This window comes from Carettochelys insculpta, chromosome 9 (genome assembly GCF_033958435.1).
Source record: "Carettochelys insculpta isolate YL-2023 chromosome 9, ASM3395843v1, whole genome shotgun sequence".
Taxonomy (NCBI): Eukaryota; Metazoa; Chordata; order Testudines; family Carettochelyidae; genus Carettochelys; species Carettochelys insculpta.
This window is the reverse complement of record NC_134145.1, coordinates 56,342,501-56,356,143: the sequence shown is the minus strand read 5'-3', so window position 1 is coordinate 56,356,143 and position 13,643 is coordinate 56,342,501. Positions and strand designations below refer to the sequence as shown.

General features: G+C 47.4%; 1 protein-coding gene across 4 annotated transcripts in view; it reads left to right on the top strand.

Annotated features, from left to right (window-relative positions):
* Window positions 1-11,068, top strand: part of RGL1 (ral guanine nucleotide dissociation stimulator like 1) — a 104,366-nt gene extending 93,298 nt beyond the window's left edge. For all 4 annotated transcript variants that reach the window (XM_075002516.1, XM_075002513.1, XM_075002514.1 and 1 more), the window contains 2 exons: window positions 2,325-2,439; window positions 9,703-11,068. In XM_075002516.1, the coding sequence (XP_074858617.1) occupies window positions 2,325-2,439; window positions 9,703-9,890 (303 nt within the window). In that variant the 3' untranslated portion in view covers window positions 9,891-11,068. The remainder of the gene's footprint in view (window positions 1-2,324; window positions 2,440-9,702) is intronic.
* The last annotated feature ends 2,575 nt before the right edge of the window (window positions 11,069-13,643 follow it).

Below are 13,643 nucleotides of genomic sequence, written 5' to 3'. Positions count from 1 at the left end.
ACTGAGGCCAGGTCTATACTAGACTTTGAAGTCAGTTGTAGATACCCAAGTCTACCTACGGCAATTGTGTATCTAGAATTGACTTATCTACAATCACTTACTGACCATCCTCACTCAAGGAAGTCAATGGGAGAAACTCTCCTATCAGCCCCCCTCCCTTTTTGCAAAATTGAGGAGTACAGGGGTCAACTGTCAACCCCAGATAACTCCATTTGGTATGTTCCTACCAGGCACGCAAATTCGAACCCCAGAAGATTGACCCTAACTGAGTCCGTCTTCCATGTAGTGAAGACGTACCCTGAGATTGCTTGCATGTGCCAACTTACTGCATGGATGGAGGGTATTTTTTCTCATGTGTTTAAACTCCCCTGAAACGAGGGGGACATACAATGGAAAGTCTGACAAGCTGTTGAACTCCTGAGAAGTTTTTCCCCCCTATCCTAAAAACTACCCACTGGATGGCAGTGCTGCCATTCTGTATCTCCATTTGGAATCCCCTTTGTGCCACTTACTCTGCCCCAGTGTAGATGATCCTCTGAAACTTCCACTGAAAGGGAAACTGTCAAGATATAAACCATGGGTCAGACTTGCAGCTGCTGCTGGCACAAAGTGGTAGGTAGCTAAGCCAGTGAGTCTAAGCAATGCTCTGATGGTCTAGGATTGCTGTAGTGATTTCTCGTCACTCTCTCATTCCGGCCTGCTACCGAGCGGTCATGGTTGGGACTGTATGTCCAGGAGATCCCAGCTGATGGAACAATCTTGCACCCCTATACACATAGAAGACAGCCTTCATATTGGTCTCTTATACCAGAGACTGAGAAGGCGTAGAGCAGGGATAGGCAACCAGGAATACTGAGTGGGCTGTATGCGTGTTCCTCCTGCACCTCAGTGGGTAGCAGCAGCCTATGGCCCACTGGGGTTCCACCTGCGGCCCCCATGTGCCCCACTCCCCAATGCCTCTCATGCACTGGAGCCCCACACTTACCTGCTCCCCCTTCCTTCCCAGCGCTCTGGCAGCATGTGCATCACCTGATTTGCACTCTGTCCCCACTCCTCCCTCTCAGAGAGAGAACACCGTGAACAGCTGATTTGCAGCATTCCAGCTCTGCGAGAGAGAGTAAGGGGCAGGGACAGAGCACAAATCAGGCAATTCCCATCCCTTCTGAAAGTGCTGGGAGAGAGAAGGGAGGCTTAGGAAGTGCAGGGACCCAGTTCATGAGGGACATGGGAGATGGGGGTGGGGGCAGCCAAGGGTCCTCAGGCCATGGGCAGAGCCCCATTAGGCTGCATGCAGCCCACAGACCACAGGTTGCCCACTACTGACTTAGAGGCTCTGGGATTGGTAGCAGCATAGACAATGAAGTGCTAGCACATATAACAGTGTTTCTATGGGCTGGGCCATTTTCCTGTCTGATTTCTTAACCTGTGCCTCACCCCCAAGCTATGGAACAAACACGGCAGAGATGTATTTTGCAGCTTGCACTGTGCTTTTTCTTTTAAATGAGTTGAGCCCTCGAGAGTTGCAAAGGGCAGTGACCTATGGGCCTGACTCAAATCTCACTCAGCATGATGGGAATTTTTCTGCAGATTTCAGTGGCTGTGTCTACACTAGCCAAAAACTTCGAAATGGCCATGCAAATAGGAATAAGGGGACTTCGAAGTAGGCGGGGTCCTTTCGAAAAAGAGCCCCGTCTGGGTGAGCCGTGTCAATTTCGAAGCGCCGCAGTCGCCCGCATGCTAACGAAGCGCTGAATATGTATTTCAGCACTTCATTTGTAAACTTCGAAACGGCCATTTTGAAGTTTTGGGCTAGTGTAGACACGGCCAGTGTGTTTCAAATGGGGCCCTAAGTTACTTCAGAACATTTGACGCATTTGGTTTGCACACGGCAAGCAAGATACATGGCCAAAAAATCTTCACAAGATTTCAAAGCAAGTATTTACGCCATTATATTCCAGATTAATTGCTGCCAATGAGCAACAGAAGGAGAAATAACTTATGTTGAATTTTTAGGGCTAATATAAATGACATCTCATCTCTGAATGCAATAGCTCAGGGGAGCCAATTATATTGTATACTGATTTCTCAGTTGATGCACAGTCTATCTTATTGAATTAAACAAATGATTTTTTAAAAAAAGTCACAAGTCGCACCTTTTCAGGCCCACCAGTAGCTGCTGTTTAATTCCTAACACGTAATAGTTTCTCGGTGCTTTGCAAAACTCACCTCCAGACCTGGTGATGAATTCAAAGCAGGCTTTTCTACATCAGTTACAATGCATAGCTAAGAAGTAAAGACCCTTCATTGCAAAATTCTATTTACAGTTAACTAGCCAAGACAAGACGCCAGCTGTCATTCAGAGAGCGATGTCCAAACACAACCTGGAGGCTGACCCCGTCGAGGATTATGAGCTCGTTCAGGTTATTGCTGAGGATAAAGGTAAGACAACAGAGCAGCTTGCTGCTTAAAAAGCTCTTTCAAAATAGCGTGATGTGTCCGGAACACCTATTTTGAAAAAGCTGGGTGCTATTTGAAAATGCGTTTTGTGTGTAACGGTGTTAGTTTGAAATAAGATATTTTTAAAAACAGCTGTTTTGAAATGTCTTATTTCGAAATACCTCTGTCGTGTAGACGCAGCCTATGAATCCTGCTGAAAAAAAGATATTACTCCTGTAGGCTCTGAAAGCCTATTCAAATGCAAAAATCAAAATTGGATTCTCTGCTTAATGAATCATCTATAAGCTAGTCATCATTGAAGCTCTGGTTCCGAATCCTTGTTCTAGGCAATGGATGTTTATCTCACATAATGTGCATCAAAAAAAGGACCATAACTCAAAGAAACGTCATCTGATTTTAACCAAAATTGGCAGACAGCATCTAAATACAATTGATAATGCAATTCCTGTGCTTAAAATAGTACTGCTTTGGAAGATTTGGGATCTCTTTAGCCCCTTTTGATATACTCTTTTTGCCATCAGTTATGACGAAAGTCTCAGACAAAAGCATGAGCTTGTTTGTACCAGGCAATACATCTGAATATGTATCACTATTTGTAGAAAGGACTGATTTGAGGAAAAAAAAAAGTCTATTTGAATTTGACAGGTTGCAGCTCTTTAGTCTGGCACCCTCACGACCTGACTGGTGCCAGACCACAGGAGGTCAGTATTTTCTAGCAGTGTTACCAAAACTTCCACTGCTTACTGGGCTCTTAGAAGACATTTAAGGGCAAATGGAGTTAAACAGCACAGAACACAGAGAGCCAGGACTGGTGGCTGTAAACCAGAGGTGGGGGACTCCCAGCCTGCTGTCTGGATGCAACCCCTAGCGATTTGGACCCTGAGATCCAGGCCTCGAGGCTCAGGGCTCACCTCCGTAGAATCTGGCCCATGGCAGGGTGGAGGCTGTGGTGCCCCAAGCCTCGCAGGCCGGATCAGGGAAGCTGTGATCCCGATCCAGACCAGGGGCTCTGCCAGGGGCCAGCGGGAGGGGGATGGGGAGCAGGAAGTGGCTCCGCTGCCAGTCCCTGCAATTCTCCCAGCTGCGGTCTGGGCAGCCTACCCCAGAGGCTTCCTACCACCACTGGAATTCCAGCCAGTCAGAGCAGCAGAGGGCTGTGCCTGGGAGCGGAGGGAGGGGGAGCAGAGCCAGGTGCATCGCAGGGGAAGCAGGTAAGCTGCACCCCCATCGCCCAGACCCCTGACGCTTCCCTGCCCCCCCCCCAGACTGCCATTCCCACCCCTTCGTGCACCCCTCCCAGCCTGACTCCCCACCTGCCCCCTGGTCCTGCCCCCTTCCTCCCAGACCTCTTACCTCCTGCCTACACCCCACCTGCTTCTCCAGCACCCCCTCCCGCCAAGACTCGCAACCTGCAGCCTTTTCTGGTCCCCGCTCCAACCCAGACTCCAGCCCCCTTCCTTCCACCTAGACTGCCACCCCAGCCTGCTCCTACACCCCTCCACCCAGAGCCCCATCCCTCTCCTGCACCCACCTCCAGCTCCTGTATCCCCCTCCTCCCAGACTCCCCACCCGTAGTCTGCTCCCACACCCTCTCTCCTACCCAGACCTCACAGCCCTGGCTTCTCACTTGTGTGGCCCCCAGTTGGTTTGTATATGGGTCACTGGCTCCCAACCCAGAAAAGGTTTCCCACCCCCTCTGTAAACAAACTTTATGTGACCATGGGAAACTTGGCTACGCCCATGATAAGTGGATATCTGGCTAACTAAACTCATGCCAGACTATGGATGGTGCTGGATGAGAGAATGTCAGATTAGAGAGGTTGAACCTGTATTAATGTTGCTGCTGCCCAGTGACTCCTTCATTGGTAATTCATGTTAACACAGCGTGCCCCTGGTGAAATATTTACAGAATGAGTTCCACTCCCCAGGCTAAGACTGGACCTGTGTTGTGTATCCAGCAATCTCCTGTGAAATACTGTTGATTAAATGGAGGGATCAAAAGAGGTTTGACCATGACCACCTTGAGCTGGGAGGCATGCGTCATGTAACAAATTGCATGGGTGCTACAGGCAGTGTGACGCAGGGAAGTGGGTTTGAAGACACTCTTGTGGAAGCTAGCATCTGTGGGGCCCCAGCCAGGCGCTAAGAGGGAACGTCTGTAACACGGTGGTAGAACCCACAATCTTATGATGGAGGCCACTGCAGTGGGTTGCATTTGGCGATTCCATGAACAAGGATGATTCTACCAGAAGACAAGAGGAGACGCTTCTTGGAGAAAGCTGGAAAATGCGCTGACGCCTTTGAAGATGTGGAGCAAGCTCGAAAGAAAAAACAGAGTGGAAGCCCAGAATACTCTGGCAAACTTGATTAACAGCACCCAAACATTGCACTAGCACACAAGCACTTAGTTTATCCTTGGAGAAACACTGTTCAGATACATTTCCATCCTGGGAAAATAGGTAATGCATTACTCCTAGCCCGATGGATTGCAGAGCAGCAAAGAACAGGAATATCAAGATCAGAGAGTTTGAGATATTTGCTGAGATGTTCCCACTATGATAGTGTGGTCACATGAATTACACTAAATGCATTGTATAAATGTAGCAGAAGCCAGATCTCCAGAGAAGGGGAAACCAGATCGATCTTCTGCCTCAGCTGATAGGTAGCAGTATAACAGACTGCCAGACCCTTTGGTTGGGGTACTTATACCATAATATGGCCATCGAGAAATCTCTGAACAAGGACAATAGGAATCACCCACATCTTTGCACAAAAGATAAGGCTCTGACCAAGGATTATCTGACTGCACATTTTAAGGCAGCTGTAGCAGTTGTGACAAACCAAAGATATAAAATGCAGCCCTCGATCTCCACAAAGGAGCTACAACAAAACACATGGCTGCAGATGAAACTGTTGTTCAAAGTATTAAAAAGCTGTGCCTGAAAGAATGACACATCCGTTTAGCACTGAACCTGGGATGAGACCTGAAACGAGACGGCCACTTCAGAAAATTACAGCATCTACTATGTGCCCAGCTGAAATTGCAGATTTGTCCAGAGGAGAGAACGGCAAAAAGGAATGAAGCAGGGCACAACACGGAGGCTGCAAAGGGGTGGAGTAGACCACTCCGAGCCCACAGAAAGCTATAATCTCAAATAATTTTCCAACATCAAAACAAGCGAACAAAAGAAGCAACAGTCGGCACAAACAGTATCTATTGATCATGTATTCAGCAAGCTGACGGTTATTGCCCAGTCCAGAGATGCTCGTGTCCAGGATTTGATGATATGTGAGCCGGCACCTCTCCCACTCTCTCTGTTCAACTTGGATGAAATGCAAAGACCGACCCAAAAGAGCAACACACTGTCCTGGCTGCAGAAAAATCTCTGATTGGTTGAGCCGCCAGCCCCTGATGAGCCAAGATTAAATGTTATTGACCTCACTCTGCTTGTGTAGATGGCACAGGTACCAATATAGCCAAGTGCAAAATTTTGGGGTGCTGATTGATGAGCTGCTGAACCCCATCTTTGGACTGCAGTGAAAACAGACTGCTATTGTTGGTGACAGTTGTGCAAATGAAGAACCAGTCAAATCTGGTGTGAGAGCCTGCAGGCAGAATCTCCAGCTGTAAGAGCTTTGGAACCCCTGACTCTGTTCATGCCATTCCCAAAGCAAGGCTTGTAGTGATACCAAATTCAAAGAGTAAGTATAATATTGGCCCCTCTTTCTTCAGTGACTGGAATGGGTATGGAAAGAGATTGACACCTGGTCGTTACGTCTACCTTGCTGGTGGGTTTCACCACATCACAAGTGCACTGAAAAATTGATTTGAACCAGATTCTTCTGGACCCTGGGTGAATACCCAAACTAGGGGACCATAGAGAGGTTGTCATGCTGCCTGTGGTCCGCTAACTATTTAGTTAAAAGGGAACAGGCTCGAGAGATGAAACACTGCCACATCTGAACAGCCCTCAGGTCAGGGACTGGGGAACTCACATGACAGTGGGAAGATCCCATCTCTTCAGGGTGGGGGAGAACTGGAGTCTGCCCCATCCCAGGTGAGTCCCATGGTCACAAGGGAAAGCTGTGTCTCCTAGCAGGAGACTCTCGGTGCCTGGCTCAATCTCTGCTCCTCATTAGGCTCACCCGGGGTGGGGGGGGGGGGTACTCACTCCTAATGTTATAAGGGAGACTAACTCCTCCGTGACTGCCCTGTGTGCAGCTAGGTGGCCTCTGAGCATCCTGGCCAGACCTGGTCCTACATTTATGGCCCTGAATTTGAGAATCTTCTGGGTCCTTACACGTGAGATGCTTGGCAAAGCAGCAAGACACCTGCCCCTTGGTGCAAGGGCCAGTGATTCCTCCTTGTCCCAAGAACACACGTGAAATATCAGCTGCTGCGTGGCAGTAACCTGACTGCAGGCTCTGGTTTCTAAGCTTGCTCCCGGAACCTGCAGCGTGAGCAGTTTTGAGGGCAAAGAGCAGAAACGCTCTCGATGATACAGCAGCCTGGAAGGGCCCATTAACGAAGAACTGAGCAGCAGCTACCTCAATTGTCCTTGCTCCAGATCACTGGCAAGGGTTGAAGGGTCCAACCCAACTGCGGCTTTCCCGCCTCAGCAGCCTCTCGCAAGCTGATCTCTTTATTGCACCAATCAGCGAACTTTGCTGGATCACACGTGCTACAAGTTGTTTGCTGAGAACAGCCAAACAAGTGAGAGACTGCCAGCACCCATGACCTCCTTCAGGCAGCACCTGAGACGTACCCGTTGTAAACAGGAACTCGTGTAACCAGTGGGTGGCCACTGTCAATCCCAGATGGCTAGCACAGGCCAGCGTGTTCCTGAACTGATGGGTCTAGCGCCTGCTCCACCAACCCTCTTTGCCACCTGGCAGCTTTGCTGTGCTGCAATACATGCAACTGTGACAAGTGGCCAGCAAATAGTATGGAACGCATCAGACACCGACTCTAAAAGCAGGGTAAGAATGGTTCCACTTATCTGCAAGTTACTGTGGCTGTTGTTGAGAATAAATATAGCTATGGGGGCGGGGGCTGTATTAGACTTTCAGTAGGTTTAAGAGTTATGAGAGTACCTGGTTAGACTGAATTAGTCACACGCTATATTTAAGATATCCTTTAACCCTTCTACTAAGAATCACTGTTTATAGAAGTACCTGACGTATTGTCACTGCATTTAGGGCTCGTAAGATAACTACAGCTGTACCACGTGCTTTAGCCTTATCTCTGTCCAAGCTGATACCATTAAAAGATGTTTTGTAATTCAGAGATTGGGGGTAGGTGGGTCTTATTTGCATAGAATCCTAAATGTAGCACACCCCCAAAAAAAGGCTCACATCAGCCCAGCCTGTAACTGATGACTCATGTTTTGAGGTGTTACATGGTGCAAGCAGGGTCAAGCTGTTGTGCAACTACAGATGTTAACGGAAGGCAAAAATACCCACAGGAAAATGCACACAGCTTATCTGGGGCCAAGTGTCTCCCAGACTTTCCAAAGCAGTGCAGGTGTGAGAGTATTGGTGCGTTGTTTGTCTATGGAGAAGCTTTTCATTATTTTTCCCCCATCAAGTGGCTGCGGAGAACCTTCAAGGATTACGGCACTTGGGAAAAGTGCTCCACATCAGGCTGGCAAAGACTCAGCTACCTCCCTCACTGGGGGTATCAAGGACATGGTTACCCTCTTAGTTTTCAACCCAAGGGCTCACACTGATAGACTATGAGGGTAGTCCCTGACCTAGCCTGGACCACATGCTTCCCTGTTAGTATATTAACCAGCAGCAACACCACACTGGTTCTCTTCCTCCAATCGCTCTTGGAGGTCAACCGTTGTGAGTGGCAGCAGCAGACGGTGAGGCAGCACTTGCCCTGAGAAACACGGTTTCAGTAGTCAGACAGAACTGCAGTGAGAAGTGCAACAGTCAGACCAAGGTACAGCTGGGCCAAGCCCAGCCTTTACACGCCCCTTGTGCTCAGGCTTCCCTTTACTCAGCTAACGTTTGCAGGTGAGGGTCTAATAGTGTCTGAAGCTTTTGCGGCGGGGGGCACCCATCAAAATCACTGACCGTGTGTATCTGGGGCTGGGGGAGTTGTTTACAGCTGCATATAAAAAGCAAAGACACAAAGGACATGCCTTCATCTAAAGTGCAAACACAAAGGCCACTAAAAGCACATTGTCAAGTATCAGAGGGGTAGCCCTGTTAGTAACAGCAGCGAAGGGTCCTGTGGCACCTTATAGACGAACAGAAAAGTTTTGAGCATGAGCTTTCGTGAGCAAAGCTCACGAAAGCTCATGCTCAAAACTTTTCTGTTCGTCTATAAGGTGCCACAGGACCCTTCGCTGCTGTTAAAAGCACATTAAGATTGCAAAGCCAAGCACTGCTATACAGGTGCAACCCTAATGCAGACCCTTGGGCCATCTGCATTATGCTATCCTTCAATTACATGATCACATCCTATTGCTATACTCCACTTCACCCCTTTCCCCACAGGCCTTGGCTCATCCAGTGCACAGGACAGAGACACAAGGGGGCTGAAATAGAGTTACCTGAGCAAATGCCAGTTGGACAACTTTCACGTGCATGACTTTGAAAGCTAACTACTGTTCTACTAATTTAGTGTTTTTGTCATCGTAACACAGCTCTGTTCACCAGGGGAAAGGCTGAGGGTGTGTCTACATTGCAAAGTTATTTCAGCAGAGACATTATTTCACAATAACTCTCTTAGCATCTACACAATGCAACTGTTATTTCTAAAGAGCAGTTGGCTTACGACAAAATAGATAACCCTCATCACACAAGGAATAGCATCTATTTCAAAATGGGAAGTGTAGACAGGCAATAGAACCTTTTTCAAAATAAGCCATAGTGTGTCCAATTGCTCTATTTCAAATTAGGCTCTAGGGGTGTAGACACAGTATTTTGAAATCGCTAAGGGCCATTTCAAAATGGCTTTTTTGTGTGTAGCAGCATTATTTCAAACAAGCGCTTCTGGACTAGCTTATTTCAAAACACAGCTGCTGTGCAGACATACCTGAGAAGACAACATTTACTGGTGCTAAACCAGAGTAACACGTGAGCACTGCCGCCGGCTGCCCAAACCTGGTTTCTTTTCATGCTGCTCCCGATTGGATCAGTAGTATAGTACAACGCCGCTGACTTTGTATCCACTCTTCACAGACCAAAGCAGAATACTGACTAACACGGCTATCTCTCGGTTTCTCTTCACAGAGTTAGTCATCCCAGACAGTGCCAATGTATTTTACGCCATGAACAGCCAGGTGAACTTTGACTTCATCCTACGGAAAAAAACCTCCCTGGATGGCCAAGTGAAGATGCGGAGTGGGTCCAGCTTGACCCTTCCCAGAACTGCCAAAAGGGGGTGCTGGACTAACAGACACAGCAAAATCACACTTTGAGGAGAAGGCGCAAACACAAAGGAGAGTTGGTTTAGAAAGGACCTTTGCTACCATCCAGTATTACCAAGTCCTGGAAGATGAATGTATCAGTGTGTGGATATATTTGAGACTGGAATGCAAAAAGTGTATTTGCTGTAGATAGATATAAACACCGAGAGAGAGAGAGAGAGAGACTTCTTTATGGACAGTCATTATGGAAATATATTTTGCACATTGGCCTAGGAAGGTGAGGTCACATTTACAGGGAAAAAGTGGAGCTGCCAAACTTGTCTTAAAAAAAAAAAAAAAAATTCCACGCAAGCTAAATCTTCTGCTTGGAAACCAGATTTGCCTTTGTGCCAGTATTACCTAGAACGAGAACTTGAAATTTATTTTTATACCTTGGGGAAGAAAACTGTCACGTTGCAATTAAATTCCACCCAAATCAAGTGGGAGGCTCTGAGCGTCCATCAGCTGAATGACAACACCCATTTCCAAGAGGTGTGGAGGAGTTGAGGGCTGCTAGTTCCTCACCCTGTCTGACAGGTGTTGCCTCCAGGAGGCATTCATGTCTGTGAAGCTGGAGGAAGGGGTGAGACCCTTCCAAAAGGCTAGTCTGGAGCCACAAGGATGAATGCAATTGCATGCAGCAAGGTTGGTTTCACAGACCTAAAACTCTTTTGCAGTTGTTCAAATCCAGACACAAGATTTTGGGGCTTTTCCAAAGAAAATGGGCCATGGTTGCTTTTTGATGAATGTCATGTTTTGTTGATGAACAAGGCAAGCAAACTCAACCAACCCTGCTTCTCTGGGCTTCGTTCTCTTCTTAATCCCACTACCTTGTGTTCTTCCTTGTGCTTAGCTAATGTGTTTAACAGGAATCAAGGCCTTTTGCATGTACAGTTGCAAGTTCTCCAAATTCACTGATGTACCTCTTTGAAATGTGCAATCCCCTGTCAGGTGCAGACCTTTGCGTTACACCACACTGATTCAGTATGAGTCAACTATATTACCTTGTATTTTAAAAGGATATAAGACAGACATGTTTATTATTCAGTGCCCAAAATTACCACAGGTCTTATAAACTTGTAGCATTATTATACGTAATCTTCAACCACAACCTTCTCTTATATGTCTGTTATCTAAATAGTTTCCTGACATGGTACATCCTTCCAGATGGAATAAAGAATTTAAAACTCTGTAAAGGCTCCCATAGCTGCTATTCTCTGAAACTTTAATCAACACGTTTCTAACTTTTAAGATCTGAGTGATTGTTCCTCTTTATTTGGCTTTGGGGAGGCCGCAGCCAGAGTACTGTGTCCAGTTCTGGGCCCGCAATTATAGGAAGGATGTGGATACACTGGAGAGGGTCCAGGGGAGGGCAACCAAAATAATTAGGGGGCTGGAGTATATGACCTATGAAGAAAGGTTGAGGGAATTGGGACTGTTTAGTCTGCAGAAGAGAAGACGGAGGCGGGGACTTGATAACAGCCTTCAACTTACTGAAGGGAGGTTGCAAAGAGGCTGGTCACAGTGGTCACAGATGGCAGAACACGGAACAATGGTCTCAAGTTGCGGTTGGTAAGGTCCAGGTTGAACATTAGGAAAAACTTTTTCACTAGGAGGGTGGTGAAGCATTGGAATGGTCTACCCAGGGAAGTAGTGGAGTCTCCATCCCTGGAGGTGTTTGTCTCGCCTCAACAAAGCCCTGGCTGGGCTGATCTGATGGGCTTGGTCCTGCTTAGGGCAGGGGGCTGGACTTGATGGCTTTTTTAGGTCTCTTCCAGCTCTGTTGTTCTATGATTCTGTGAGTCTTCCTTCAGAACACAAGTATTATTGAAAGGTCACAGCTAAGATTTTAATCAAAAGCTGTAAATGACACAGTGGGTTGTAAGCAACACTCACAGAACAGATTGTCTTTCCAGAATACTAGGGTTGGTTAAACTAAACTAAGACAATGAATTTTATATAGCTCTCGTTCTGTAGCACTACTTTTCCCAGCTGCGTTGAGAGTCCGTTACCAACTAGCCATGATGTACCCTTACAGCTCTTTAAACAGTTTTGGGTCCTCACTGTATGAAGAATTGTAATTCACATTGCAAAGGCAATTCATTCTTTATGGGCCAAGTAGCTTCAATCCAAGTTGTTTTTTTGTTTTTTTTTCTTCAGAATGTTTTGTCCAAAGTTGGGGAATATTTACAACTGAGCTCAAGTAAAGTTTCCTTTGTACTTGACTGAAGTCAATGCCTAAATGTTTTGCTGAGTTTTACAGTAGGTCTGTACAGCATGATATGTAATGCACAAATACGCACACCCTCCCCCCGACCCCCCACAGGCCAACCACACACTCTACACTGAGCTACAGAAGCTGGCTTTTATACTGCCCAAGTTATGTTCAACATGTCTTTTCCTTTCTTACAGAGGAAGCCCTCGCTGTTGGGCTTAAAAAAAAGGTTTAATTTAAGATGATGAGTTTTTTTTTTTTAAAGTGATTTCACCAATCACATAACTGTGACGTTACGAGCTTGCGCTCCTTTTAGATTTACGCATGTGACGTGGGACAGGCTGGAAAGGGATTCCCCCGCCCCCTTAAATATGTATAACAACTAAGCAAGTGCATCAACTTTGCACCTCCTTTGTGACAACCATTTACCGCGGGTTAAGACAAAGCCTGAACAATTGCCTCTAGAAAGGAATTTGCTTCAGTGGGATGAGCCACTGCAAAAGGGAAGGGGGCAAACAGGCTTTCTAATGGAAGGTGCAAAGCAGACAGCACATAATCCTGTTCCTGTACCCACTCTGCTCACGAGTCCATTTGAAAAGTAGCTGGGTGCGGGGGAGACTTTCAATTTGCAGTGAGAAACGGGGGGCAGGGCCCTACTGCAGCACTGAGCTAATAAAAGATGCAAGTAGGTGCTTTGACTCATGAAATTATGCAAAACTTCTTTCCTTTTTCTGAAACTGGCATTTACAGCCCCAGCATCAATCACTGCTGTTGCAAAGTGAAACCGTATTAGACAGACGACTGAGGGGGTACTTGCTAGCAGCCTTCAACTTACTGAAGGGAGGTTGCAGAGAGGCTGTTCACAGTGGTTACGGATGGCAGAACAGAGTCTCGAGTTGCGGTTGGAAAGGTCCAGGTGGAACATTAGCAAAAAACTTTTTCACTAGGAGGGTGGTGACATTGGAATGGTCGACCCAGGGACATAGTGGAGTCTCCATCCCTGGAGGTGTTTAAGTCTTGCCTCAACAAAGCCCTGGCAGGGCTGATTTGATGGGTTTGGGCCTGCTTTGAGCAGGGGGCTGGACTCGATAGCGTGTTTTTGCTCTCTTCCAGCTCTACTGTTCTATGATTACTTTAGACCGAGGTGGTCAACCCATGGTTCCTAAGCTGCATGCAGCTCTTTCAGCCTTTAAGTGTGGCTCTTCCTCACAGCCATGGGCCAGGAGTGCTGGCTAGAGCAGTGGCTCACGTGAGTTACTGGCCTTGAGTTACAGGACCAGGGAGAGGAGGAGACTGGCTGGGAGCGCAGGGGGGTGGGTGTTATTTTCATTCCTTCCTCCATTCATGCAGCCAAGCAGAGTGCCTCAAACTGGAAGCCACCGGCTCCCTAGCTGACTTTGGAGCGCAGTGGGCGCTGTCCGGGGCTCTGTGCTTGGCTGCTGCCCTTGTTTTGGCCCTATGCCCTCCACCCCTATCCCTGGTTTTCACTGGCCCCTCATTCCAGGAATGGACCCCATCCTACTGTGCCCCCCTCATTTCCCCAATTTGGC